At 42.7% G+C, this 27,221-nt stretch overlaps 2 protein-coding genes across 7 annotated transcripts in view; one reads left to right on the forward strand and one right to left on the reverse strand.

Moving 5' to 3' along the window:
• nhsb (Nance-Horan syndrome b (congenital cataracts and dental anomalies)) overlaps nucleotides 1–3,112 on the reverse strand; it is a 55,762-nt gene extending 52,650 nt beyond the window's left edge. For all 3 annotated transcript variants that reach the window (XM_052063009.1, XM_052063010.1, XM_052063008.1), the window contains exon 1: nucleotides 2,830–3,112. In XM_052063009.1, coding sequence (XP_051918969.1) covers nucleotides 2,830–3,109 — 280 coding nt within the window. In that variant the 5' untranslated portion in view covers nucleotides 3,110–3,112. The remainder of the gene's footprint in view (nucleotides 1–2,829) is intronic.
• A 44-nt stretch (nucleotides 3,113–3,156) lies between these two features.
• ace2 (angiotensin I converting enzyme 2) lies at nucleotides 3,157–27,166 on the forward strand. 4 transcript variants are annotated; one of them, XM_052063083.1, is made up of 20 exons: nucleotides 3,157–3,521; nucleotides 3,638–3,744; nucleotides 17,161–17,292; nucleotides 17,382–17,540; nucleotides 17,663–17,756; nucleotides 19,488–19,631; nucleotides 20,304–20,419; nucleotides 20,517–20,622; nucleotides 20,761–20,852; nucleotides 21,222–21,394; nucleotides 22,148–22,374; nucleotides 22,753–22,897; nucleotides 23,015–23,113; nucleotides 23,674–23,796; nucleotides 24,616–24,794; nucleotides 25,032–25,090; nucleotides 25,185–25,282; nucleotides 25,372–25,488; nucleotides 26,379–26,573; nucleotides 26,652–27,166. In XM_052063083.1, the coding sequence occupies exons 3-20, from the start codon at nucleotides 17,224–17,226 to the stop codon at nucleotides 26,752–26,754; spliced, it is 2,298 nt and encodes a 765-aa protein (XP_051919043.1). In that variant the 5' UTR covers nucleotides 3,157–3,521; nucleotides 3,638–3,744; nucleotides 17,161–17,223; the 3' UTR covers nucleotides 26,755–27,166. The 4 variants fall into 4 exon arrangements, with proteins under 4 accessions (XP_051919043.1, XP_051919044.1, XP_051919042.1 ...); XM_052063084.1 differs by having other exon boundaries at nucleotides 3,157–3,400; XM_052063082.1 differs by lacking the exons at nucleotides 3,157–3,521; nucleotides 3,638–3,744 and having other exon boundaries at nucleotides 16,689–17,292.
• Nucleotides 27,167–27,221: the final 55 nt, after the last annotated feature.

Raw genomic sequence — 27,221 nt, forward strand, 5'->3', positions numbered from 1 at the left:
TTTTTCTCCATTCTTTGTTAATATTGATGAAACAACATCTTGGTTTTAATTAGGAAGGGGGAAGTACCGATATCAGGCATCTGTATCGGTCGGATACCGATGCCCGGTGTCGATACTGAAAGCTTTTTTAACTTTTTTTTTTTTTGTTTACATCATATAAGTTCTCCTCACCAGTAGTTAGCGCTAGTGACACATTGGCAAATCATCATACACGTCAGAAAAATTGGAATTTGATCACATTTATCCGTCATTGTGTGATTTGAAATTTTATATATCATAAGTACACTGCAAAAAAATGGTGTATTGAATTCGCTCTATTTTATTTCGTCAAGTGGTTGCATGGAAAAAACCCCACTCTTGATCCAGATACATTTTTAAGTAAGCTATATATCTATTTTCTATTGTGTGCAGCCACTTGACAAAATATACCTGTAATGGGGTAAATTCTATGCAACATTTTTTTCAGTGTACTTTTGATATCGGTACTCTTTACTGTGTGTACTAAGATAAGATAAGATATCCTTTATTCGTCCCACACTGGGTTAATCCATGTATAATGTGTATAAGTCCAAGAAGTAAATGGTATCAAATGTATGTAACAATCAATGTAACGAATATCGGTATCATATCAATGTAACAAAATGATAATAGGCTATTGTGTATCGTGAGGCTGTATCCGGGTCAAATTTCACCTGTGTCAACTAAAATGGATTTAAGATTTACCAGAATGTCTTCAATAAATCCAAGTTATGTATAGAGATGTATTTAATAGGACTGTGTTTGGAAACAGTCGTTGCAACTGTCTGTGTAACCACCACATTTGCACAACAAATTCCAACAAAATAATGCATTCACCTGTTGCTCTGTGAAAGGTCATGGAATCTCAAAGCAGTAAAATAACATCAAAATGGCCATACTGTACATAAAGTGCACGTTTTCCCCGAAACATTGATGAAGGATTAATTGTCCATTGACTACTGTCAGACAAGCTAATAAGACATTGGATGTCTGCATTAAGTACAGCTGAAGGTATGATTCGTCTTTTGTTGTGTGTTTGTTTGTTTATTTATTTATTTAGGGAGGACATGTTCAATTTCTGTGTTCCTATCGGTACTCAAGATTTTGACATTGATAATAATTCGATCTTTTAGATTGTCCACCTCTAAACTCCCCCACTCACCTCCAATTTAGTCAATATAATTCCAAAGTCATTTTTCCTGAGACTTGAGTGTAACATTAATTTCAAGTCTGGTAGCTATTGGGGGCTTCCTACCCTCAATTCGAAAGTCACGCAATACTTTTTCGATGTTGGTCAAAATCCGCAGTTGGCTAACAACCGAGCTTGCACATTATTGTGTCAAGACGCAAGTATTTGTCACAGATTCACCATTGATGCTTATTTCCTTCAGCCACACACTATACAAGCATTAAGGGCATTATTGCCCCTGGTGCTTTTGGTGAGGAACAATAGGGATGATCATAAGTCTATGCAGTTGCTTTAATTTGCAAACTTGCTCTTCAACGTCCTTACGTTATGTTCATTATCCAAACACAAACTACGTTCCGGGCCAACATTTGGCGCTTGGGTCAGGGTTCTTGATGAATGGACTGTCATTGTTGTGCCATTTGACTATTTCACTGTCAAAGACCAACGGGGGCATGTTTCTTCGGAAAACCTTTGCAAATGTGGTGGGATCACAGACAGTTCTCTGCACTGTTTCGTGCCGTCTCCTGACAGCTTCCCATTTAAACACATTCATGCATGTAGTTACAGTTATAAGATTCCAACCATTGCCAGATTTCCTCTTCTTCTTTTTTCTCAATTTAACACACACATAGTAGTTAATTTGGCCCAGAAAAGCCTCGGTGTACACAAACTTTGTATTACAATATTTTTCATTTTTCTGTATTATGAGTCACTTTCAGAAGAGTAAGGAAATTTTAAACTGAAAGAATGAGATTTCAGGAATTTTTATCCCTATCAAATGTCGAAGCGGATCAAATTTGTTCCTGCAGTATGTTAAGGTTTTAATTTGATGGTTTAGGCAAGTCGGGGAAAATGTACGAGGCCTTGCTCTAGCTGCTGCAGAGGACATAAATAATATGTAGCTGTTGTTACACACGAATGTAGTCGATTGTTGATGCCAGTCAAGTCTTATGTTGCCAGTGCGTGTCAATCCGTACACGGCCACATCCCTCGCACACCCATGTCACGACCATCGGTTCCTGTCTACAGGGACACACACACTGCTGCAACATGGTCAAGTGGACTCATTATTGATGCTGGGATAGTGCCGCTGCTTGTGAAAAGGGTGGGAATGCCGCGCGTGGGGGATTGGCGCGCACACATTTAAAAATAGTCGACTCGAAAGATAAGAACGTGACATTCTTCATAGATAAATCCGACATGCGTGCAGGGTGTGTGTGTGTGTGTGTGTGTGTGTGTGTGTGTGTGTGCGTGCGTGGGTGTGCGCAACCCGCAGTAAATGGAAGAGCGACGCGTGGCCAATGCAGCGGCAACACACGCCCCTGACACACATAGAATCGCGCGCGCGAGCACAATTTCACCCACATGCATATACCCGCGCGCAAATTTTTACGCTCTTCCAGTCTGCACACAAAAGTCAATACGTCGCGGGACCAATGTGAAAGCGCAAATAAGTAAAATTGCGTGTCGTGAGACACGTTTTGCGGGTGTCTGTAATAACACGTGCGTGATTCAATGAGTGTTTAAATAACACACACATGGATCAGGTGGGTGCATTTTGGGGCGTTGGGGGTGGGGGTGGGGGTTGCTGGCGGGGTGGGGGCTATTCCGCTTCTACTTACGCACTGCCTCCTTTTTGGGGTCTAGGGCATTGGCATTCTGCTGGATCTGGCCTATTTTGTTCTGGAGCCCCCAGACCCGTTGGTTGGTGCTGACGATGTCGTTCTCCAGCTCTTGGAACAAGGAGCAGGCGTGCCGGGCCAGGTCGGACAGCTGTCGCAAGGTCCGGGACAGAATCACGTTGGTGATGGCGCACAGGTCCTCGAAGAGCAGACCTTCATCGTTTGGAATCTGGTGCCTGCACAGAAGCGGCGGCTCCACAATCCTTTTGGCGAAAGGCATTTTGCCCGCCCCAGACGAGACTTGAAAAGCAAATGTAAATTCCCAGCGTCTAGAAAAGGTGGAAAGAGGGACAACATCCAAACAAATATATCCAAAACGTGCAGCCTGACGAGGTTCAGGTCGACCACGCGTTATTCCCGAGCGGCAATCCAAAGTTCTCCTTGAGATCCTCCATGCTGCTGCCGCCGCCGCTGCTGCTGGCCTCCTATGGGCATCACTCACGCACACGCTCACGCGTAGACACACGCACACTCACATGCAGTCAGGACACGGCTACGCTCAGGAGCTCAGGTCAGTGGTGTGAGAGGAGGTGCGGGAGGAGGAGGGGGATGCGTGCCGCCTCTGCGATCACGGACGGGTTCGCCTCCGCGCAACGTCAAGACAGAAAAAACGAACACCGGAAAACACACGGGTGAGTTTCAAAATAAGAGAACATGCGGAAATGCTATTAACCCGTCGTCAGGTAAATAACCACTCCCGATCCTAACATTTCTTCCTTGACGCACATGTCGGTGGTTTCCGGGCAAGCGTTCCACTTCCGGTGATACCTGCGTTGTTTCTATGTCGTGTCATGCCTGAGGGGATGGCAGGACGTGGGCAAGACTACCTTACACAAGATCCAACTACTTTGAAAGGTATTCCTCAGTTTGTATAGACCATATTTTTACATCAAATACCATCTCAAAAAGAAGGCCCCCAGTACTACTACAGTGACCAACATTAGGATACTGGAGCATAATAGGCCCAAGGTGTCTTCAGGAGCCAAGCAGAGGTTTTGTTCCTACAAAGTGTGTTTTGGCTGCCACTGCTCAACCCGTATTGTTTTGTGTTTTTTGTTATTGTAAAGTGTTGAGGAATGGGAGCTGTCAATTTGCTCTTGGCCCTTCCTTGGTTACAGATTCTTTTATCTCTCTATAAGGTGGAAGAAGACCCAACACCACGTAGTCTTTTCTTCAGTTTATCGCAACACAACACGAATCGATTCGGGCTCCTGTGAGTCTCAGATTTCATCAGGAAGCCCCGAGCAACTACAGTCACACGTACATATAGGCATAGTATGTTAATTATGTTAAGTAGGGGCGGGCAGTCCTTCCCCGTATGTAAAAACCTGAAACAAAGAAATTCAAGCAAAGTTCAATGTTGGCATTTTGACAAAGTGCAGACCATATCTGCTGGTTCACAGACCTTGAGACTAGGTTTACTCCTCGAAGGCACTTGGCAGCCTTCAGGGACTTTTACGAAGTGGGAGGCGGAAAGAAGATAGCCAGGGGGCTGTTAATCACTCAAGGGGAATTAGGGCCCCAACTTCACCCTACACTCTTTGTTTTAAGTACAAGCAAATGTTTAGGACAGAGACTAGTGTCAATAGTTCTCATAGCAAGATGAAATTCATCAACAATGTTCTACTACTACTTCTAGCGGAATAATTCCTTAACAATCCCTCTCTTGATCACAATTAATATTGTGATCACAAAACTTCGGTGTCAAAGCGGAACAACCAATTCTGTCTTGTGCAAAGCATCATCAAACAATCTGCAGCCAGAAATAACCGTCTCAGTGAAGCCTGACATCAGTGCCCACATTAGTAGAGAAATAGAGACCAAAATAACCAGTATAATCAGGAAGATATGTTATTAGTTCTGGGCCCCCTGAGAACTTTGTCTTGGTTTCACGTCCAGTCGTCCTTCTGAATGTCACTTTGAAGTTGGAGACGCTTCTTGGGGCTGACGCATTCCTTCCCGGTAGACAGCATGATGGGTCCTTTCTGTCACTCTGCGTGGTCCCATTCATCTCGGCTGGTGCCACTTCCGCTGTAGGACCCCCAGATACACATGCTCGGGATACGTCTGTGGTTTCGGGGTGGTCACCCAGGAGTCTCGTCCGCTCCTGAAAATAGGAGACGAGAACACTCAATGACTCCTTGTCTGCTTCATGGGGATTCGTTTGTTGAAGAGCGCCTGGGTCCATGGATTGCCATGGAGCGGGGAACTCCTGGTCACGTCCCATCTTAAAAGGTGTGAGACCCGTGGTGGCCTTAACGGTGGACCTCATGGTGAAAGCGCAAGTGGTAGCGTCTCATCCCAATCTGATTTCTCTGAGGTCATCACCATCTGAGTTTTTGATATAAGCCTCTGATACGTTGGTTCGAGCTTACCTTGAATTGCAGATGAAAAAACCCATGCCTCCCGAATTGGAGTCTTCAATTTAGTTGCCGACAGGACTGGACGTCCATCAATTTCATGCCGATACAAACCAGTCTCATCCCTGGCCACCCGGTTAGTTCTTCTCCTCCAGGATACCCTCTCTTGGTCTGAAATAAGGTTGTTAGTTTGGAAAACATACAATTTCCCATTTTTGATTCCACTTCCATCACTAAAGATCAAGTCGTCTTCTACTGTCTCTTTAGTCATCTAGTCTGCTTTGTCATTTTTTCATTTTGTCTTTTACGTGGGAAAGTCCTTCTAATATGTGCCCTGCATTTAATAACTACTTCTTTTGGTTTTAGCAGAACCGCTCTAAGTTTTTTTTTCTTCACTATGTTGAATCGATGTTCCTGTGGCAGTTTTTTTTCATTGTAAAGTTTTGTCTCATGCTGCCGCATCTCTGATGCATGCTGAATGTTTTTGTTCAATTGGGTCCAATTGCATGCTGACGTATGTCAAAATTCATCAAAATTAGTCTTTTACTTCCCTGTTGTTCACGTTCCTGCCATTCACGTTCCCCTCTCTTTTCTGAAAAAGAACTACAGAAACAGAACCTTCTTTTTCAGAAACATCTAAGTAAATCAGCTAGACCAGGCTGTACCTTCTGATGTGTTCAGTCTCCCCAAAAATATAAAGGAAGTGCGCATTGTAATTTTCACATGCGATAGTTTGAAACCGCAAAAAGCCAAACGTCAAAGGAGCCACCACATGGCATCCAAACAACAAATCTTAGATGACGCATTACTATACCGAATAAGCACAACGCCATCCGTATGTCGGAAAGAGTAGAGTAGCTGTTTAAGCACTTGGATAAAAATTCCAGAAGACGAAATCGAACACGTGGGGCAACCGAGTGTAGTAAAATTTAACTCCAAGGTGAGAGAATGAGAAAATTCCCTACACGATTCTGAAAGTGGTATATGGAAAAAACCTTAGCTAAATCGATTACAAAAGATGTGCATGATTGAGAATTTTTGTATATTTGAGTAGACGGCAAAAACAGTATGAGCGGCGTGGCCATGTCAGGCCTAGATACCAGTCAATGAGATGAGATCCTCTGACAGGTCCACTCTGGCTGCCACACCCTTCAGGACCTACAATAATTGAGAGGAGGGAACATTAAATAAATTGCCTTGTGTTTCACCCAACCAGGCCATGCGATAAATTTCAATCTCTAGATTGTCAAAAGCATTGTGCAGTGGGAAGGACCGATCAGCGGATGGTAAGGTCATATGGAGGAAGTCTAAGGAGACCAAAGCCGATACTGTTGGAAGACAGAGTTCAGTGGTGGGTCATCGGCTGACTTTAGCAACAGTCAGCCTTGTATCAGCAGGCATTGGGAGCAAGTGTGGTCCAGCATGTTCAAGTTCATGAAAGTCTTTCAGTGAGGCCAGCAGTGATCCCTATCGTTGGGGATTCGGGTACCCATGGAGCAGATGGGTATTGTCCATGTGGGGGTGCCGTATCCTGTCATTGTTGTTGGTTTTGCGGAGGAGGAGTCAGAGCTTGTTGATCATAGCCTGATTGATGAACAGGTGGGTGCCGGCGGTGCGGGCATTTCCTTGTCCAATGATTCACATCACCACAAATGAAACAGCCAGCTTGGCTCCCGTGACTTCCTCGTCCACGCCCACCTTCCCGTCTCAGACCTCCCCCCAGCCATGCGTCTCGGCCCTGCCTTGTGGGCAGGCCGTAATGTTGAGGTGTGGCTTGGAGCTGCGGTGTGGGTGTGATCAGCCGTGGTGGAGCCTGTTGAGAGACACTGATTGACATTTGATTAGATCTCCCAAGTTTCTCTTTTTTGCATGCATTACTGGAGGCTCTCTCAGCCTCTTGTACTTGTGGATTCAAAAAGTTGTTCTGTAGCTTGGATGTTTTCTCAGTCTCTTCCTCGGCTCTCATTCGAGATTGTTGCACATAATATAGGAAATGAGTTCGCCAATTCACGTCATCTGAAGTGGGGAGAGTGGGAGAGTTAGTCATCATTTTCTGCACATCAGACGGACAACCCCCCAGCACTGCTTGCCTGAACAAAGCCTGATTCAATGGATGACTATTGGGGTCCTGTCCTGTGACAGTCACCCAAGCATCCATACAATTAACCAAATAAGTCATTGGGTGTACCTCAGCTAGCAATTCAAACGCCAATTGTTGTGAAGGACCCAATGTTGTTGGATAAATGGAACTCAGCGCGTCTGATTGTCTATCATTCAACCTATTCAATTTGCAAGAGGCTATTCCCTCTAATAGGTCCATAATCTCTTTGGGTAAATACTTACTCTTAAGCCAGTCAATTGCTCACAACTGTATGTCATAGTCAATTTTGGGCAAATCCAGCAACCTTTGCCTCGTCAATTCAGTCTCCTTAGTTACAAAAGTGGTCGCATCCCAAACACTCATGCTCTCATTATCCTGTTTAATTTGCATACATTTTTCTACTTTTACCAATTGTTTATGACCCACCCTGGGCAGATCAGGGGGAAGCTTGACACACAAGGGATTCGGGTGGGGGCCAGTAAAACGGCTAGTATGTGTTATCCCCCTTCCTGTAGGTTTGTGCTTACAGACTTGCCTGTGGAGCCTACACAATGATTAAAGTGCCCCTCTGTTAAGACGTTTATATATATTTTTTTAATTCACTCAATATCTTTAACCCTCACAACAGTGTCTGCGATTGTGATGAATATAGACACATTTTCGTGTGTGTGGTGAGCTCAGGTCTCTCTGCCTGCAGATTGACCTTCCGCTCCAATTTCTTCCGCCTTGTCTATGTACAAGTGACCACTCGGCGCTTGTAGTGAGGTCATAATTTTAGCGCTCCTCACCCCATGCGGTGAAGGAGGCATCATCGCTGCCTTGATTATCATAACTTTGTCGGAGTTGCTTTGGTTATATATTTTTTTCTTTTTCCAATGTCAAAGGCAGTGGTCAAGCCGCCCATGAAATGCAATATATATAAGAACCTCTACTTGTCAACTAGACCCTCTCTTTTCCCCTCGCATATCAACCACATCATATTATCATCTTAGAAACATCCACCGGCTCCGCTCTTTTCTCACTCCTCACATTCAAAGCCATCCATAAACTAGCCCCTCCATACCTATCGGACCTCATCCACATTCCTACACTTGTCCGCTCTTTTCGTTCCTACTCCTCTCTCCTTCTCTCTGCCTCCCCTGCTCGTCTCGTCACCATGGGAAACAGAGCCTTCAGTTGATCTGCTCCCCAGCTCTGGAACACACTCCCCGCTGACCTTCGTAATACAGACTCATTAACACATTTTAAATTCCGCCTCAAAACACATCTGTTTCGACAAGCCTATTCACTCGTACCATAAAGCCATTATTCTTTCTGTTGTTATATTTTTTTCTTATTTTATTTGATGTTGATCTTAACATTGTATTCGTGATTTTAACTGCTTGTTGTAAGGTGTCCTTGAATCATAGAAAGACCCCCACAAATAAAATTATTATTATTATTATTATATTATTATTATAGCTCAAATTGAATACACTTAGTTTTTCTTTTTATATTTCAAACTATTGTCTTATTCTTACAATTTATTCTTAAGACCTTGTTTTCTCGCTTTACTTACCCCTCTGCGCAGTGCATTCGCCCTTTTCTCTCTCTGCGCAATGCATTCGCCTTCCTTTCTTTCCTACTTACCTGCAGAATATTTTAACCGTTTTCTTGCCTTCAGGCGTTCCGTCCATCTTACAGTTCACCATGTTTTTATCATACTCACCGTCCAATATACTCCCTTATGGACCGTGTGACGTCACGTAATTCTCCAATTGTAACAATGGAGCTGTCCCTAACTTGCCCTAAATATACAGCTGTTTACTCAGACCGCGATCTCCAGTCGTCAGTCCTACAACAATTTAACAGCATCCAGAATAATAAAAATTACCTGGACCTGCCTCAGCAATAAACCACTAATTTTTTAATTGCCTACGAACTCAGTATGGTCTTTGCTCGTCAGCTACTAGCCAAACCTACGACTCAGCGGTTCTACCTAATTTAAACCGCCTACGTGGTGCCTCAATAACTGTGCCAATTCAGTTATCTACGACTCAGTGGCAAAGTTTGGACGGTATATTGTTTTGAATATACCTCACACCTATACCTTAATTCCTTTTTCCTGTACAGTACTTCATTTTACTCAGACCGCGATCTCCAGTCGTCAGTCCTACAATTTATCAATTTGTTATTTGCCACCTACAAGACCCAATCACTATACTTGGTTCAACACATTCAGGTTCAGAGCAGTTTGATTTGCTTGGTCCTTATTGGACATAAGCCGAATCTTGACACTTTGCCCGTAATAACAGGAACAGGTGTGTCTTACCTGGTTATAGTGGAGCGCTCCTTGGTTACTGCCTGAGTCTGAAGGTCCTGAAACCGGTGTCGGTCTTTTCCAGAGAGACCCTGTTCGTGACGCCATTTGTTGAGGAATGGGAGCTGTCAATTTGCTCTTGGCCCTTCCTTGGTTACAGATTCTTTTATCTCTCTATAAGGTGGAAGAAGACCCAACACCACGTAGTCTTTTCTTCAGTTTATCGCAACACAACACGAATCGATTCGGGCTCCTGTGAGTCTCAGATTTCATCAGGAAGCCCCGAGCAACTACAGTCACACGTACATATAGGCATAGTATGTTAATTATGTTAAGTAGGGGCGGGCAGTCCTTCCCCGTATGTAAAAACCTGAAACAAAGAAATTCAAGCAAAGTTCAATGTTGGCATTTTGACAAAGTGCAGACCATATCTGCTGGTTCACAGACCTTGAGACTAGGTTTACTCCTCGAAGGCACTTGGCAGCCTTCAGGGACTTTTACGAAGTGGGAGGCGGAAAGAAGATAGCCAGGGGGCTGTTAATCACTCAAGGGGAATTAGGGCCCCAACTTCACCCTACACTCTTTGTTTTAAGTACAAGCAAATGTTTAGGACAGAGACTAGTGTCAATAGTTCTCATAGCAAGATGAAATTCATCAACAATGTTCTACTACTACTTCTAGCGGAATAATTCCTTAACATAAAGTGTCCTTGGGTGTCTTGAAAGGCGCCTATAAATAAAATGCATTATTATTATTAAAGTATGTAAATGTAATTGTAAGCCACTGTGACAGAATGCAAAGTTTGAACATTATTAACACTGGTCTCGCTGTAAATTGATTCAATTTAAATATAGCCTCCATAAAAGTGATACACAGGATTTTCCTGACCTGTATGTTTAAAAATACACTGCTCAAAAAGATCAAATGCTAATGTATTGCAATACAGCGAAAACATTTTTCAGATGGATTTTGTCAAATGCTTGCATGAAATGAAGTCATCTGGATCCATATACTGTACATTTTTAAGTGGACTACACCTACTTACATTAATTTTTATGTTGTTCAACCAGTTGACCAAAATAAAATTGAGTAAATTCAACACACCATTTTTTTCAGTGTATTTTTTTCAAACATTATGAAATGCTCCACATATCCTTTTGCAAAGAAACAGAAGGATGGAAAGCAATTTTGATAACATTTACTTTGTTTAAAAATGTTCTAAAACAATTGAATGTAGGTCAAGATGAGCTAAGATTATTATAAAGTAATGTATTTAAGGAAAAACAGCCTAAAGGACAATGTTTGTTCAAGATACCTTCAATCAACTCAACATTTTTCTGTAACAGTTTTTCTTCTTCCCCTCCGTGAGCCGTCACCTTACCGTAGTGGAGGGGTTTGCGTGTCCCAATGATCCTAGGAGCTAAGTTGTCTGGGGCTTTATGCCCCTGGCAGGGTCACCCATGGCAAACAGGTTCTAGGTGAGGGGCAGACACCGCACGGCTCATAGACCCTCATGATGAATACAATAGATGGACCAAGGTTTCCCTTGCCCGGACGTGGGTCACCGGGGCCCCACTCTGGAGCCAGGCCTGGAGGTGGGGCTCGTTGGCAGGCGCCTGGTGGCCGGGCCTACACCCATGGGGCCCGGTCGGGCACAGCCCGAAGAGCTAACGTAGGTCCCCCTTCCCATGGGCTCACCACCCATGAGAGGGGCCAAAGGGGTCGGGTGCAATGTGAGCTGGGCGGCAGCCAAAGGCGGGGACCCTGGCGGTCCGATCCTCGGCTGCAGAAGCTAGCTCTTGGGACATGGAATGTCACCTCTCTGGCAGGGAAGGAGCCCGAGCTGGTGTGTGAGGCAGAGAATTTCCGACTGGATATAGTCGGACTTGCCTCCACACACAGCCTGGGTTCTGGTACCAGTTCTCTCGAGAGGGGCTGGACTCTCTTCCACTCTGGAGTTGCTCATGGTGAGAGGCGCAGAGCATGTTCTGGACACTCGGGTGAAGAGAGGGGCGGAGCTGTCAACTGATCACCACCTGGTGGTGAGTAGGCTCCGATGGTGGGGGAAGATGCCGGTCCGTCCTGGCAGACCCAAACGTATAGTGAGGGTTTGTTGGGAGCGTCTGGCGGAATCCCCTGTCAGAAGGAGTTTCAACTCCCACCTCCGACAGAGCTTTTCCCATGTTCCGGGGGAGACGGGGGACATTGAGTCCGAGTGGACCATGTTCCGTGCCTCTATTGTTGAGGCGGCCAATCTGAGTTGTGGCCGTAAGGTGGTTGGTGCCTGTCGTGGCGGCAACCCCCATACTCGCTGGTGGACACCAGCAGTAAGGGATGCCGTCAAGCTGAAGAAGGACTCCTATCGAGCCTTTATGGCCTGTGGGACCCCAGAGGCAGCTGACGGGTATCGACTGGCCAAGCGGAACGCAGCTTCGGTGGTCGCCGAGGCAATTACCCGAGCGTGGGAAGAGTTTGGTGAGGCCATGGAAGCCGACTTCCGGCCGGCTTCGAGGAAATTCTGGTCCACCATACGACGTCTCAGGAGGGGGAAGGAGTGCACCACTAACACTGTGTACAGTGGGGATGGGGCGCTGCTGACTTCGACTCGGGACGTTGTGAACCGCTGGGCAGAGTACTTCGAAGACCTCCTCAACTCCACCAACACGTCTTCCTTGGAGGAAGCAGAGCCCGGGGACTCTGAGGTGGGCTCTCCTATCTCTGTGGCTGAAGTCACCGATGTGGTTAAAAAGCTCCTCGGTGGCAAGGCCCCAGGGGTGGATGAGATCCGCCCGGAGTTCCTCAGGGCTCTGGATGTTGTGGGGCTGTCCTGGTTGACACGCCTCTGCAACATCGCGTGGTCAACAGGGAGAGTGCCTCTGGATCGGCAGACCTGGGTGGTAGTCCCTCTTTTTAAAACTATAGACGGATCACACTCCTCAGCCTCCCTGATAAGGTCTATTCAGGGGTGCTGGAGAGGAGGCTCCGTCAGGAAGTCGAGCCTCAGATTGAGGAGGAGCAGTGTGGTTTTCGTCCCGGCCGTGGAACAGTGGACCAGTGGACCAGCGGACCAGCTCTACACCCTTAGCAGGGTCCTCGAGGGTATGTGGGAATTCGCCCAACCAGTCTACATGTGTTTTGTGGACTTGGAGAAGGCGTTTGACCGTGTCCCTCAGGGAATTCTGTGGGGGGTGATTCGAGGGTATGGGGTACCGAACCCCCTGATACGGGCTGTTCGGTCACTATACCACCGATGTCAGAGTTTGGTTCGCATTGCCGGCAGTAAGTCGGAATCGTTTCCAGTGGGGGTAGGACTCCGCCAAGGCTGCCCTTTGTCACCGATTCTGTTCATAACCTTTATGGACTGAATTTCTAGGCGCAGCCGAAGCGTTGAGGGGGTCCGTTTTGGGGGCCTCAGTATTGCATCCCTGCTTTTTGCAGATGATGTGGTGCTGTTGGCTCCTTCAAACAGGGCTCTCCAACTCTCACCGGAGCGTTTTGCAGCCGAGTGTGAAGCGGTTGGGATGAAGATCATCACCTCCAAATCTGAAACCATGGTCCTCAGTCGAAAAAGGGTGGAGTGCCCCCTCCGGGTCGGGGAGGAGATCTTGCCCCAAGTGATGGAGTTCAAGTATCTTGGGGTCTTGTTCACGAGTGGGGGCAGAAGGAAGCGGGAGATCGACAGGCGGATTGGTGCAGCGTCTGCTGTCATGCGGACGTTGTATCGGTCTGTCGTGGTGAAGAAGGAGCTGAGCCAAAGGGCGAAGCTCTCAATTTACCGGTCGATTTACCCGGCCCCGGATAAGCGGTAGATGATGGATGGATGGATGGATGGAGTTTTTCTTCTTTTCGCCGTGGCCCTAATCCTCCTTCATAATGTTTAATTGAATGTTTTTCATATGTTCTGCCAGCCATTAAGCAAGCTGTGTACAGTATTTGGACAGCACTGAATTAGCTCAAGTATGAATCCCAAAGCAAACATGTTGTAGATACAACTGTAAACAAAGCTTGTGAATGTAATCACAAATGCACTTTACTGTATCTTGCAGAGGAGTTGAACAACATAAGGGTCCGTCTGGTAAACAATGTGCAGTGACCACATTTTGCTGAATGTGTGGTCCAAGCGTTAAGCCGGCCTGTTGTCTCGTTCATTCACCATGATTCCCATATAGCCACCAGGCTCTGTCAGTATAGAGACGTCTGCACTAAATCTGCTGTTGTGGCAAGTTTGAAGGGTTGACCAACAGGGGGATTGACGGGAAACCGTTACAGGCGCCTCACTCAGAGATGACAGCGCCTAACCCAATGGTATACAGCAAAGTCGAGCTGGCAAAAGCACTCATATGATTTGCCTAATACCCTTGGGACAAGTCATTTTTTTAATTATTATTTTTTTAAAAACACAACAAATTTAACAAATAAGAGCTGAAAATCTATGTAGAAAAGTATCCATCCATCCATTTTCAACACTGCTTATCCTGAACAGGGTCAGGGTCGCAGGAATTGTTGTAGCCTATCCTAGCTGATTTTGGGCAAACGGTGGAATGACCCCTGAACTGGTCGCCAGAGATGTTTAGAGACAAATAACCATGCACATATACATCCACATCGTCACTGAGTGGGAACCGATCCCACACATCCCGCACACAAGTCGGACTAGTGTACCACTACACCATAAGCTACTTATCTAAGTAGAAAAGTAAAAAGGCCTCTTTACTGTCAATAATTTACAATAAACATTCAATAACCAACACTTCCCTTTTATTATTAACTTGCCTCTGGTCGTTGAGAATAAAAAAAAAATATTGGACACACGGTCAAAACAATGTGCTCCCACAGCTTTGCTAACGTTGTGAAACGACTGACAATAAAATGCTAAATTAGTTCATGATAACGACCGAAAAACACCTTATGTGGGTGAATTTTTGAATGGCAGATGTGTTGGGATTTTTTTTTCATAGAAAATATGTGCTTTGACTCACTAAAGGTTAGAAAACCCTATCCGAGTACGTGTAGACAGACATATTTGTGTTTTCCAGCCTTCATTTGCTATATTGTCTCTATTCGTTTGGTTTTTGGCCAATTTAAGTGGAAAAGGTGCGACATTGTATTAGGAATGCATCTCCAACTATAACCAAAAGAGGACGCTGTTTGCTTATGACAGTGTTTCTGTTCAGTCAAAACTGGTCGTATTTTATGAAAACAAGTAGAGTTCTTAAAAGGAACGCCGACATTAACTTAAGTCAATGGCATTCCAAAGTATAAAGAAAAGGATAATAAGTGTACTGTACTCAATGCTATTGTTGTGCTGTTACATTTTTCATGGTAGGAAATGAAATCATCTTTTGGTGCTGGTAATGAATGACAATAATAAATACAGTACAGCGCTACCCTTTGCTGCTCTGTTATCAACGTGTAAGGCCGAACAGGTGACTTGCTGTTTATGATGCTATGAAATTCACTGCTCGCTGATAAGGAATTGCACTGTTCAATTATTTCCTCTTGTTTCTTGACATTACAGGGACACGGTGATCAAATACAGTACAAATTTTTCAAGAAGGAGACAAATAAAAATAATCGCATTGAAATGTAGCTGTATAAGGGAAAAAAATGATTTGATCAAGTATCTTTCTGATATTAATAAGCAATGTTATCACTTTGGTTTCAGTGCCGCACTCTATAATGGCTGAAAACATATGGGGGAAGAAAAACTTGAATTTAGGCTTACCCATGGTCAGAGATATTATAATAAAAGCTCTTAGAATTTTACTTGTCTGATGATTGCTTGAATGATGAAAGACAAAATCAGAGTCTAATTACTATAAAATATAGTGATTTGTGAATAATGTTAAACCTATATTTTATTGAATACAGAGACAAGATAGTTAATGCTAAAACAGGTAAACTTTATTGTTTTTAGCAAATAATCATCAACTTAGAATTTTATGGCTGCAACACGTTCCAAAAAAGGTGAGACAGGGTCATGTTTACCATTGTCTTGCATCACCTTTTCTTTTAACAACATTCAATTAATGTTTGAGAACTGAGAAGACTCATTGAGGAAGCTTTGTAGGCGAAATTCTTTCCCATTCTTACTTGATGTACAGCTTCAGCTGTTCAACAGTCCGGGTTCTCTGTTATCATATTTTACGCTTCATAACGTGCCACAAATTTTCAATTCGTGTCTGGACTGCAGGCAGGCCACTCTAGTACCCATACTCCTTCACGACAAAGCCACACTGTTGTAACATGTGCAGAATGTGGTAGGTGATGAAATCCCTAAATTCCTTGCCGTTGTACATTGAGGAACGTTGTGCTCAAACTGCTTGACTATTATCTCACGCAGTTCTTAACAAGAGGTGAACCTCGCCCCATCTTTGCTTGTGAATGACTGAGCAATTCAGGGGAAGCTCCTTTTATCCGATCAAGGCATCCACTTGTTCACAGTTAGTTCCTTCACCTGTGGGATTTTCCATACAGGTGTTTAATGAGCATTCCTCAACTTTCTCAGTCTTTTTTTTTCCTCATTTCCGAGCTTTTTTGGAATGTGTCGCAGCCATAAAATTAAAAGTCAAAGATTATATGCTAAAAACAATGAAGTCGATCAGTTTGACCATTAGATATTATGTCTTAGTTGTAAATTCAATTAAATGTAGATTGAACATGATCTGCAAAAAATTGTGTTTTGTATTTTGTTGAACACAATGTTCCAACTTCACTGGAATTTATTTGTACATAATGTTCAAGTGGCTGAAACCTTCTAACCCAGTAACCCTTAACCCATCTGTTAAGTCCTGTTCTTCTTTGGAAAATGATGAATTATACATTAAATAACTGCTATATGTTCACTGAACACCAAAATATATGTTTTTTTCAAATATTAAATGCCTTAATCCTAATTTAGGTTGAGGGCCAAATTTGAACCTTTGGAATTTAAGGGTAGCATTTGAATCGCATCATTTATAGGGGGCAAATTTGACACCGTGGGTTCTCCAGGGTTAAAAAGCACAATACCTCAAATCTCAACTGTTTAATGTAAAACATTTATTTAGATATGATTTTGATCTAAGTTTTATTTTATTCTGTCATGGGAGGAGGGCAGGAAATGCCCTCCAATTGTGAAATGATCTCTACGCGGTTCTCAACATGCAATACATGCCGGCTTCTCACTAACCACAGATTGTCATTGTGAGGCGCCGGGTCAGCTACTTTCAACATGCTCATTCATAAATTGTGTCAAACTCATTTTACAGCATCCGAGGAATGTCTATTATTTCGTTTTCAAGCACCAGCTCAGCGGTCGCTGGAATGAACCACGCTATCTATTAACATAAACTCAGATACACCCTCAGTTATGACTCTGTCCAAAGGCCAAGGCAGTGCAGAAGATTATGGAAAGTGTATAAGAGTGTTCAGTGTCCTTCCTTCTCACAGTGTGATTGTGTGTGAGTCTCAGCATGTCAGGAAAGATTTTCCTTTGCGCGTTGGCTTTCTGTGTTTCTCTTTCTTCTCAGTCGCTAGTGGAGAATGAGGCACGGGACTTCCTGCGAAAGTTTGATGAGGAGGCCAGTGAGCGTATGTATCAGTACTCACTGGCATCATGGGCCTACAACACCAACATCACAAAGGAGAACTCAGAGAAATTGGTGAGAATTTTGAGTCTTTTTTTCCCCTTCAAAACAGCCTCTAGACCGTGTGGATGGCTTATTTAATGTGTCTGTTTTCATGTCTCTAGTCAGAACAGGGTCAAATGTGGGGCAAGTTCTACACTGAAAGGTCAGACCATGCTCAGAAATTCCCCATTAAGGAAATCAAGGATCCTCAGATTAAATTGCAGCTCATCACACTACAAGACAAAGGTGCTGGTGCTCTGTCACAGGATAAAGGTTCACACGTAAGACTCACGGCTCAGTTCCATTTGTTAAAATTCTCTCGTCTATTCAAAAGCCTCCCCTCTTACTGTGTTTTCAAGATCTCACCAAGTTCCCCTTTTACTTCTTGCAAATCTGCCTGCAGCTGAGCAAGATCATGAGCGACATGAGTACAATCTACAGCACAGCAACTGTATGCATGATGGACGACCCTCTTAACTGTCAGACTTTGGAGCCAGGTACACACTGTTAATAAGCTAACATGCGCTTATGGAGTGGGGCAGCTTATAATTAACATGCAAAGGACGTATACTTGTCTTTTTTTTTTTAATTGTTAGGATGATGACCGAATGCAAACTGCAATAGTGAACAAAAGATTTGCTTTAATCTGACCAATTGTGCTTTGAAAGGTGTTTTCCATCGGAATGGCCGCTGCTGCAGACAGTTTTTTTTTTTTGCGGTTGCCTTTTTTCAAGTAAAGTCAATTTTATTTGTGCTGCGCCAATTCAAAACTGAATTTATCTCAAAGCACTTCACACACTGAGTAGGTCAATACCCACACTCCTCATAAAAACCCCACATGAGGAAGCACTTGGCAAAGAAAAACTTCATGCACTGTGCCATCTGAATTTAAATGTCTAACAGTGAATGTTTAATGATGATCTGTAAAATCTAGATTTATATGGCTGATCTGATCCAGACTTTGGTGCCATCTGACTTGGAATTAGAATTTTAAGATGCAGCATTTAGTGGTTAAAATAGAATTTTTAACCATCAAAATATTCAGTGTAAACAAAAAAAAATCAAATCTAGTTGCAAAGATATATCTTGTGGGATTTTTGTGCCATCTAGAATGTTGAATTCCTCACACACTTGAAAAAAATGAAAAAGTCTGAAATTTGATAGTAAAAAAATATTTACCATCCAAGTTTTGTATCTGTATTTTTTAATCATCATTATATATATATTCTTTTTGCATGTTTTTAAAAAATGCTAGAGAAATTAAGTGGATCTAAAAAACCTGCTAGAAATATTACTTGGTTGTGTTGAAATGAATAGACCGAACAAAGAAAACTGTATCGAAGCGTGTGAAGCACCATGGGGAGGAATGAGACAACAATGGGCACAACTACAGACATATTAACAACAGTGATAATCACATGATGACCGCAACAAAATGATAAAGTTACATTGTGTGCATTGCACTGTATGAGCACCGAAAATTAGACCTCTGCATATAACCCATCGCAGAAGTCAACATTTCACAACACTGTCTACCAAAAAATACTCATGAGAATCAAACTCAGAAACCATTCATTCGCATTCCGAGTGACTTACGGGTCTAACGATTACCATCATTTATCTGTGCCAAAATCACATGAGAACATTCTGAATTTCATTCTTAACGAAAAGGCATACATTAAAGCCAAACTTCGACTGTCGTAGTTTTTGGGATTAGCGAATCCGGCCCGTTGGTCTTTTTAATGCGGCCCGCCAAAGGTTAGTCCACAATTAAGGTTCGATGTGAATGATTGCATTCATTTCAATTGGACTTGTAATGACAAGCATTTCACCGCCAGGTGGCGCATTGACTTGAAGTTGCAGAACACGGGAAAGGGGGGGGGGGGTCTTTTCGACCACCTAGGACCTCTGTATCGCTCTACTTCTACTGGTCTGATCACAACCCATCTGCAGCAATGCACAGGCTAAAATAGGTCATCAACAACACTGTTGTCATTTTAAAAAAGTATATTAATACAGTACTTTTATGCTTTTGTTCTGTTGATGTTTGATATGGACTGTCAACAAATGCTTTTTTTTTAATGGACCATAGCTCGTGCTGACCTGGCCCGTCTGTCAAATTTTAAAAGTCAATGCGGCCCCCTAGCCAAAAAGTTTGCCCACCCCTGGATTAGCCAATACCCTAGGGGAGTTTCAGTTTGCTGACTAAGTTGTGCTGTTTTTTATAGTCCTGGAACACGTGATGGCCACCAGCCGCAACTATTCGGAGCTTCTGCACGTGTGGGAGGGATGGAGGAGGGAGGTGGGGAAGAGGATGAGGCCGCTCTATGAAGACTATGTGCTTCTGAAGAACGAAGCTGCAAAACTGAATGGTGATCCCACTCATTGTCTCGTAATGCTTCTTCTCTTTTTGGAGAAATTTTTATCACTGGCTTTTTAAAGTTAGTTGGAAATATCAGGATTCGATATTAACATTAGCCCACTGGCCCAGAGCTCCTACTTGACTGTGTCCACACCCGAAGTTCACTAACGCTGGCCTCACCAAGCCAGTACAAATTTCATAACTACACGATGAAGTTAACTTGATGTTGCTTTTTCAAGATTTAATATTCCGGATGTTTTGTTTTATCCACTTCAATTGATTAATCATCATCAATCTTTTTACCATTAACATGGCTAACTTCATTCGCCAACAATTTCTGCAGCTCCTCTCCTTCTCCTTTTACATGTGACACGCTAACATTTTCACATGGAAACATTTCTGTGGTCAAGGACACAACAATCCATGCGTGTCTGGAAGATTGTCACTCTTCTTGGCCAGTGTGGCAACAGACAAAATGAACGGATACCTTCATTAGATACACAATGAGCTGGTGATAACTGCTGGTGACTTAAAAAATTCCCGCCTTAGCTTTCTTTGGAACTTTATTTAAATTTTACCAGAAAATGTTCACCCTTTGTAATTTACCCTAGTGCCATAAAATAACCTCTTGCAGTATTTTTTAGATTTTTAAAATTCTCTCCTTTAATCCATGCACTTGAAGGGTTTGAGGACTATGGCGCTTACTGGAGATATAACTATGAGACTATTGATGAGGAAAGTCCATATGATTATACCAGGGATCAGCTGATGGAAGATGTTCGCTCCATCTATAAACAGGTACGTCCGTATAGTGTCTTGGAATTTAAAACATGGAAGGAAGAGAGAATGTCCATTATGTGTGCCTGGATACAAATAGCAAGATGTCTTCCCACAGATCCTGCCCTTATACAAGGAGCTACATGCCTATGTGAGGGCTAAGCTGATGAAAGTACACAAAGGGCATATTGATGAACAAGGACCTCTGCCAGCCCATCTCTTGGGTACAATTTTATTATTTTTCACACTGTGGTTGCCTTCAATAAATCAGTAACTTTGAATTTACATTCTATATTTTGTCTTTGATTTTGGATATTGGATGATTTTTTTTTGGGCCTTTTGTTTCCATGTGATTATACTAGGCGACATGTGGGGAAGATTCTGGACTAACTTGTATCCTCTGTCAATGCCCTACCAGGGTGAGATTGATGTCAGCAAAACAATGGTGGAAAAGGTGCAGTACAACAGAGTCTGTTTCCACTTCCATTCACTTGAACATAATTGCCATGAGATAGCAGAAAAGCATGAAATGAAGCTCCTCAACCTACTGCAATGTAGTTCCTTGGCACCAAGATACCACAAGATAGTGCCAATACTTTTACATTAGACGGTACTTTGGCATGAGCACAAAAAGAGCAAACAGATGAGTTTTTCAGAGAACGTTTTATAATTTTAAAAAAAAGTTAATCACTCAATCCGTGAGTCGAGATTTGTGAATAGAGTGTAGAAGGTAAGAGTGTATAAATACAAATACAGTGCATCACAAAAAGCAAATGGAAATTTGTATCCATCAATTTTCAATCCACGTCAACGTGAATTTCAGGGCTGGACTGAGCGCCGACTGTTTGAAGAGGCGGAGAAGTTTTTTGAATCGGTGGGCTTGTATAAAATGTTTGACAACTTCTGGAACAACTCTATGCTGGTGAAGCCTGCAGATGGACGCAAGGTAGTCTGTCATCCCACAGCCTGGGACATGGGGAACCGAAAGGACTTTAGGTAACACGCACGCACGCACGCACGCACGCACGCACGCACGCACGCGCACACACACACACACACACACTGACATCATAGATAAAGTTGAACAAAGTACAAAGAAACAATTAAGAGACATATGAGCTCACGTACAGTATGGCAAGTCGTTCAAGTATGTATTCCATACCCTTGCTGTCCATTTTAAGGCTTACAAATTCATTTCTTCTCACTACTTATTGGCCTACTAGTAGACAATTAAACCACTAGTTTTATATTCAAGTAGATAGAACCTTTCATTTTCATACATTGGGGGAACAATTTTATTTACCTTTCATGTGCAGTAAAATGTTTATTGAATCATTATTAAGTACTGTAAAGTATTTTTCACTTTTTATTTGAATCTTCGTGTTGATGTTCACTTGACTTCGGCCATCGAAATACTTTAATTATTATTAAAAAAAAGAGATTCAACTGCACAAGTAATTTTAGCTGAACAAGGTTTTTTTTTCTTTTTTTTTCATCTTAGACCGTCACGTTTTCACATTATTGCATCTAGGAACAATAAAGCTAAATTAATGACACTTGATAACATGCTCCCAATGCGGCTTGTTTTCTTCTAAACTTCATTGATTTAATGTTTGTTCTATCTCTATGACTCATCAGGAACATTATCGCAATTTGTTTTATTGGTACTCTATATCTGATATGGTATCACAACACATCTTTATTCCCCAATAAAAGTGCCATCGTCGACATATCTTGTACCGCCCTCAGGATCAAAATGTGCACTCAAGTCAACATGGAGAACTTTCTGACTGTCCACCATGAGATGGGCCACAACCAGTACCAGATGGCTTATCGGAACTTGTCCTACCTCCTGAGAGACGGTGCCAATGAGGGTTTCCACGAGGCCGTTGGCGAGATCATGTCCCTGTCTGCTGCCACACCTAAGCACCTGCAGAGCCTTGACCTCCTGCCTTCTAACTTCACCTATGATAATGGTAAAATAAAAAAGGTTCTTCAAAACGTGACTAGATTTGGTATTAGAAATGTATCGCTTTAATTCTTCTAATTTCTTCACTACCATCCTCATTTCTTATTCACATACAAATGTAACCTTGCATATTGATTCATTTATTGTCAATTAAACTGTTTTGTGTTGTCCTATTTATAGATTTATTCACCCCACATACCAAAATGCAACAATTTAATCATAAAATGTTCCATCCTTCATCCCATGCATGTGCCCATCCATCTAGCTAGCATCTATTGAGCTAGCTAGCTCGTAAGCTATTTGTCAAGCTTGTGTCCACCGCCATCAAGTGGCTCAACGTCAACACTACATGTCAAATTCCTTTTTTCTTATTTTATCGCCATAGAGACAGAGATGAACTTCCTGCTAAAACAGGCGCTCACCATTGTGGCCACTCTGCCTTTCACCTACATGCTGGAGGAGTGGAGGTGGCAGGTTTTTGCAGGAAACATCCCACAGGATAAATGGATGGAGCGCTGGTGGGAGATGAAGTAGGCAGACAGACACGTTGCCTCCTTACAGACAATGAATCATTTAATTGGAAACAATAGAAATAAATCCCTGCTGGTTCAATCATCTGCTACAATCAGCGTTGTCTAACCTAACAGGAGGGAGCTAGTTGGCGTGGTGGAGCCCGTGCCGAGGGATGAGACTTACTGTGACCCTGCTGCTTTGTTCCACGTCTCTGGAGACTATTCCTTCATCAGGTAAAACAGACATTTTTATTCACAAGTTTAGAGAAGGTCAAATTCAGTGGACCTGTAATGCTTGTAGTACATTTTAGGTTTACTCAAAAGCCCAACAATCCAAACTTCTGTGTGAGTATTCGCGCCAATTAAGATTTACTCATCAAAAGATGAGTAAAAAATAAGTATTCTCTAGTTTGATCTTGCTTACACATTTACTCAGTGAGCCATTCAAAACATTACAAAATAAAATAGACATAATGATGGATGGATGGTGTCGTGTTCTTGTCTCTTATTAACCACCACTGAGCAGATTGGATTTGCACCATTCCCATTCCCACTTTATTCGACACTCTTCCAGGTACACAACGTCACATACTATTATGTCATCACGTAATATACGCATAGATTCAGGAATGCCATACACAACGGATGGATGGATGGCTGGATGTTTAAATACAAACAGATGTGTGATGTATACACACACAGATCCATGAAACCAAATCAAATACTGTACTTGATTCTGAGAAACGTTAACAACGGTCATCTTTATGTTTTTTTTTTCATGGCTTTACATATAGGTACTTCACAAGAACCATTTACCAGTTCCAGTTCCAAAAAGCCCTTTGTCATGCTGCCGGTCAGTCCGATGCTTTGTCTTCGTGTGACATCACCGGCTCAACAGCGGCAGGCACCAAGCTCAGGTAACATTGTCACTTCTCCTTTCAACAATTTAATCGGGGGAGCCTGAAAAAAGAAAGAAAGGAAGCAGCTAATTACTGAACTTAACCCTCCTGTTGTCCTCATTTCCTGTACACACCCTGTGTCCTCCTGGTCAAAATGACCCATCTTTACTAACCCCCCCCCCCCCCCCCAAATAAGCAGCTAAATTGAATTTTAAACACCAACTTCACCACATTATGTGTGATATATATCTCCCTCTTCACTTGTATTTCTATAGCTTAATCCACCTCTTTTTATTGTCAACATGACGTCACTACAGAAATTTTCAATACTCTACATAAATGCAACATAACACACCACTGTGCAAGCTACATCTTCTTCCATGCTGCTGAAGCCTGATTCCATGAGGCTTTTTCCCTCAAGCAACTTGACTTTCTAATGAAGGGACAGGTGTGAAGCATTAAATCGACCGATGATCAAACAGTTTTCTGAAATTTCTCACAGCAAGTAAATATAATTGTTGCGATACAGACGGGAATTTATGGCCCAAAAGCCAGGAATCTACAGTGTACGCATACATTTCACAATGTGCAAAGTTCCCCAAGGAGATTGTCCCATGTTCACAGTTCTGCTTTTTTTTTTTTAACCCTTTCAAGGACAGTGGTTACTACAGTAGACAGCTTATCATGCTATCACGGTATAGGGTGCATGACTTAATACTGTGTTAGCTTTCCATTAACAGCCGTATTTTATTTTATCTCATTAGTTTGTGTAGTTGTACCTAATGTGGTGGCCCGAGTTTTCCTTTCAGCAGTCATCACCAATCATTTTTTTGTCAGGAACATGTTAGAGTTGGGTCGGTCCCAGTCCTGGACCCGAGCTTTGCATACAATATCTGGAGATATCAAGATGGATGCTGGGCCATTGCTGGACTATTTCCAAAAACTTTACGTTTGGCTGAAGGAGGACAACATGAAACATAACCGCATTGTTGGCTGGGATGCAGCAGTAGATCCATGTGAGTACTGTAGTTAAAATGCATGTTCTCAAAAGCTTGCCAAAGCATCTGTATCATGTTTTAGGGGGAAAAAAACTTCTCTGGGTCTATGGTCAAACTGACCTCGAACGTATTATGAGTGCATGGAAAATGAGCGTGAAAAGTGATTTTTAAAAACGCCATATTGCTTTGTTAATCAAAACATCGAGCTAAAGTAGAACCCATGTCATATATTGGATTTATTGACCATGATTGCAGATTCTGATTATGGCATCAAAGTGAGGCTCAGTTTAAAAATGGCCATGGGTGATGAAGCTGTAAGTAGTCCTTTTACTAGTCAGCATATGTTGCAAAATGGCACACCAAAAATGACATGGGATGTAATAATCGGCTAAAAAAATGATGTTGTAGTATTCCTGGAACCCCAACGAGCAGTACCTGTTCAGGGCCAGCGTCGCTTACGCCCTGCGACAATACTACAGCCAAAAGAACAACACTCTTCTCTTCACGTCAGTATGTTTTGCTTTGTCTCATCTTTTGGTCTTGTTACTGCTGCTATGTTACAACGTTTCTCTCTGGGTTTTTTTTGCATCTGCAGAGCAGACAACGTCATAACTTACAAACAGACACCCAGGATTTCCTTCTACATTGTGGTGACCAACCCAAATAATCCATCCGTATACGTGCCAAGAGAAGATTTGAAGGCAGCCATACGGTGAGGCCAAACTTGAATGTAGCACATCCGGGGGCATCTCAATAAGTTTGACCATTACAGAAATCTTTTAGTGGTGTGAATCACCACATAGTTATCTTGTACTATCTTGAACTATATTGAAGTGAGTTGAGCAGCTTCAGTTAGACAGAAGTAGTGCATTGTCGCAAACATCTGACATCTTGCAGAGGACTTCTGTTGATCTGAGTAGGTGATCTTAATTTAAAGACAAAAATCATGCTTTGTCACCACGTTAAGGAATCTTAGTGTCAGTAAGCCATACTGTCTGAAATGATTTGAGGAGCTTCATTTAGACATGAGTTGTCCCTTTCAGAAGTCCTCACTGTCAGGTCCATACACACTGAGCTTTTGCTGCTCTCTACTATTACCACTGCTTGTTGAAAATGGTTTGACAGCTTTTCAGTGGAAATGTATTCATATTTGCAAATAATTTAAATCCATTATCACACTGTTGCCTTCATAAAGCCACCAACAGCAAAGGTATTTTAAAATCCTATCTACGCAAATAGTTAGCATTGCATCAGTTTAAAAATTATCTCAAAACTAATGACTCAAGTACACAATGTAGGAATGTTGTGTCGTAGATGTTCATTTTTCAAACATTATTTCTGAAAAAAACCCAGCAAAACATTTTAATAACAAGTGACAGTAGATATGTATGCAAATTGTTTGTACTTTATATTATTAATGATTTGACTTCTTTGTCTTCTTACGGTTACAAAGGGGTGGGAAATTTTGCTGTAAATTTTCATGGGAAGTTAAGACGGGGAATTTAGGAAATACGCCAAATTGGAAACTTTCCAGTGAAAATAATGAGAGGTGAGGATAATTCCTTGAATATATTCGAGCGTTATGTCTTGCGTGGATCACAGACTATCCCGAGGCCGAATCAACGACGCTTTCCAGCTGGATGACCACACACTAGAGTTTGATGGTATCCCGGCAACACTTTCACCTCCCGTGGAGCAACCGGTGGAGGTGTGGCTGGTTGTGTTTGGAGTGGTCATGGGAGTGGTGGTGCTAATGGGGCTCCTCCTCATCATCTCTGGCATCAGAGAGCGTAGGAAGTAAGTCGAAGTCGCTTCACGTTCGACAACCACGTCGCGTGCATGCAGATGACACGTTATGTTCATCTACCTTTGCAGGAAGTCGAAAAACATGGGGGTGGAAAATCCTTACGAGCCTGAGCCGGAGGGGCAGATCAACAGAGCCTATGAGGACACGAATGATGAACAAACCGGTCTCTGAGAATTTTTTTCTCATCTTGACCCAGCGGAAGAAAGGAAAAGTAACATGAGCTCATCATCACTCTTGGGAGGTTAGGAATATTCAGTTTTTGGGCTGAGCCCGACTCTCTCTAACTTTTTGTGAATAGTGTATGTGTCACCAACAATCCTGTGCAGCCGCCCACTTACGGCGTTGTAAAACACTCAAAGCAGTATAAACGAGCAACACAGGTACCTTTAAATATATTGCTAGGTTTCTTTCATGTACACTTGTTGGCATTGTTAATGTGTGTTTATCAGTGTTCAAGTTTTTCTCAGTTGCTTTGGTACATTTCTCAGATTAGGATGGAATTTTTCAAGACTACTTGTTCAATTTTCACATCATTGTGCAACTTGTGCAGATCAAAAAAGCAGTTTCTCATTTCTTTGGACATGGTCTAAATGCTTTGGCACATCTATGTAAATGATTATTGACATTTCTCTCCTGTG

This window comes from Hippocampus zosterae, chromosome 4, assembly GCF_025434085.1.
Source record: "Hippocampus zosterae strain Florida chromosome 4, ASM2543408v3, whole genome shotgun sequence".
Taxonomy (NCBI): Eukaryota; Metazoa; Chordata; class Actinopteri; order Syngnathiformes; family Syngnathidae; genus Hippocampus; species Hippocampus zosterae.

Coding starts and splice junctions, on each gene's coding strand:
- ace2 (XM_052063082.1), top strand. CDS start 17,104: ATGTCAGGAAAGATTTTCCTTTGCGCGTTGGCTTTCTGTGTTTCTCTT. Junction 22,898..23,014: donor GAGCGCTGGTGGGAGATGAA/GTAGGCAGACAG, acceptor CTAACCTAACAG/GAGGGAGCTAGTTGGCGTGG. Junction 25,489..26,378: donor GATTTGAAGGCAGCCATACG/GTGAGGCCAAAC, acceptor CGTGGATCACAG/ACTATCCCGAGGCCGAATCA.